Raw genomic sequence first — 2,437 nt, 5'->3', positions numbered from 1 at the left:
CAATTTTCACCCACGGGTTTTACATGATCCACGCCCAGTAAGTGATGTCGCAAGATTCAGCTTTCGCAGTCGCGCCATCGTTTTCGCAGCTCCCGCATTAGCCATTACCCAAGATCGATGTCGATGCCGCCGGCGGAGCCAGCCGGAGCCATGCCGCGGCCAAATCGGGGTCATACTCTCGGTGGACGCCCCCGTCTCCTCTCTTTGGGTGGGCGCCCGGGGCTCTTCTATCACTTTTACGAGTCCAGCTTCAGTCATGCGGCAAAAAGTAAAGATGCATGCCAAGGCGCCCACTGCAGGCCCGCGCTGAGCGCTTTTTCTCCTTTTGGCATCGTGCTCGTGCGCCTATCCTAGCTAAGTACGCGCTGCCGCCTCTCGTCGCCCCGCACGCCCCGTCGCCGCGGCTCCGGCCTGCCGGAGGGGCTCGGCCTGCGCCGCGCCTCCCGCTGCCCCCCCCCCCCCCCCAGCTCGGACTGTCTGCTGCGACCCTGCTGTGCTGCTGACGCCCGCCATCGCTTAAATTGGCGCGGGCCACAGGGCGTCGGGGGTCTTAGCGAGAGAGCCGGGGCTGTGGCTGCATGCAAGCGTAGATTAGCATGCAGCAGCCCAATCAATGGGAATGGCGTCAACGTGTACGAGGCTGGAGGACGTTTTATATCTCAGTTGCTTGGTGCTGCCGCTCGTCCTCCTCGCCCTCGTCCCGTTCTCCTGTCCCTCCCCTCCACCACGGTCTTCTCGGCACTCCTTTCCATGCTGTGAGAGACGACCTCATCAGAGCGCCTGTCGAGGACTGGGGCTCCACTCGAGGTCATGTCCACACATAGATTCCAAAGCATTACTTGCTGGGCTGTACGATTTCTTTTACTCACGGCTCACTTTGCACGCCACACACACAGCGTGCCGAACAGCTCCTCTCGAAAGGGCTATTTCGCCACCAGGCGCGCCCTCCTCCCGCCCTCTTTTCTGCTTCCCCGCTGCCCCGGTCCGCACACAATCGTCCCGGTTCGACGGCGAGAGCGCGAGTTGGCAGCGCCTCTGCGCGGGGGCGTGCGTCCAAAACCGTGACACGACCCCCCCTCCCCCCCCCCGCCCCCGCCCACACACACACTTTGGAGCCCGTGTTCGGTTATTTTGCATCCATGAAGGAGGGGCCTGTCAAAGATGAAGGTTCGTCTTGGCCCTGTACGAGAGTTCCCGGCAATCAGAATACAGAAAGAAGCGTCCCCTTCAGCAACAGTTCTCGTTTCCGGAAATTTCCAGGGGTCCCCTTCGTCGTGGGAACGCAAGGTAGAGCGCAGCGAGAGGGCGTTCCCGTTTGAAAGGCTATCCGAGATGGACAGACCTCGCCGATCCTTCTCTGCCGCGGCCAAATCGGGGTCATAGCGAGAGAGCCGGGGCTGTGGCTGCATGCAAGCGTAGATTAGCATGCAGCAGCCCAATCAATGGGAATGGCGTCAACGTGTACGAGGCTGGAGGACGTTTTGTATCTCAGTTGTTGCTTGGAGCTGCCGCTCGTCCTCCTCGCCCTCGTCCCGTTCTCCTGTCCCTCCCCTCCACCACGGTCTTCTCGGCACTCCTTTCCATGCTGTGAGAGACGACCTCATCAGAGCGCCTGTCGAGGACTGGGGCTCCACTCGAGGTCATGTCCACACATAGATTCCAAAGCATTACTTGCTGGGCTGTACGATTTCTTTTACTCACGGCTCACTTTGCACGCCACACACACAGCGTGCCGAACAGCTCCTCTCGAAAGGGCTATTTCGCCACCAGGCGCGCCCTCCTCCCGCCCTCTTTTCTGCTTCCCCGCTGCCCCGGTCCGCACACAATCGTCCCGGTTCGACGGCGAGAGCGCGAGTTGGCAGCGCCTCTGTGCGCAGCACACGCTCCGCCTCCAAAATCTGCGTCCTTCAGATGCATCCTCTGTTGCTAGCCGGCCTGGCCTGGCCACGATAAGCCCGCAGCGCCGCACCACAGAGGCGGATCAGGCCGCCAGTCTCGTGGAGGCCGCCACCCAACTCCGGAGACTGCTGACCGCGCTCTGAAAACCCTGCGCTCCCGCCGCCGCAGAAACACACCAACCATGTTGGACATGGCCAAGAGGGTGGCCAAGGAGGCCATGTGCGCCGCCGCACCGCCGCTAGTCATGTCGCGCGCTCCTACTCTCCTGCCCTCCACTCCCGCCTGGCTGCCGCGCAGGGTGAAGGCCACGGGCACAGAGCTCGAAAAGAAGATTGCAGAGGCGTGCAGCAACAAGCCGTGGGGCGCGTCGTCCACCATGCTGGCCGAGCTGGCGCAGCACACCTACGACTAGTGCGCGCCCCTCTCACGAGGTACGGCTGACCCGCGCGCGCTGATCATCGCACCCGCGGACACACTGCCGACCCGACACGACGGCAAAGTGACCGTAAATGCTAATATCTCATCCCCCTTCCGGCCG

At 62.4% G+C, this 2,437-nt stretch overlaps 1 protein-coding gene across 1 annotated transcript; it reads left to right on the top strand.

The window, feature by feature from the left end:
• Positions 1–2,080: 2,080 nt before the first annotated feature.
• On the top strand, positions 2,081–2,311 carry EMIHUDRAFT_252067 (EpsinR; the record flags this gene model as incomplete). Its single annotated transcript, XM_005789836.1, has 2 exons — positions 2,081–2,118; positions 2,197–2,311. 2 exons carry the CDS (start codon positions 2,081–2,083, stop codon positions 2,309–2,311), a joined length of 153 nt encoding a protein of 50 aa, XP_005789893.1.
• Between the last annotated feature and the right edge of the window lie 126 nt (positions 2,312–2,437).

This window comes from Emiliania huxleyi, assembly GCF_000372725.1.
Source record: "Emiliania huxleyi CCMP1516 chromosome Unknown EMIHUscaffold_1241, whole genome shotgun sequence".
NCBI classification, from domain to species: Eukaryota; Haptophyta; order Isochrysidales; family Noelaerhabdaceae; genus Emiliania; species Emiliania huxleyi.
The sequence above is the reverse complement of the archived record's forward strand: the minus strand, read 5'-3'. Positions and strand labels throughout refer to the sequence as shown.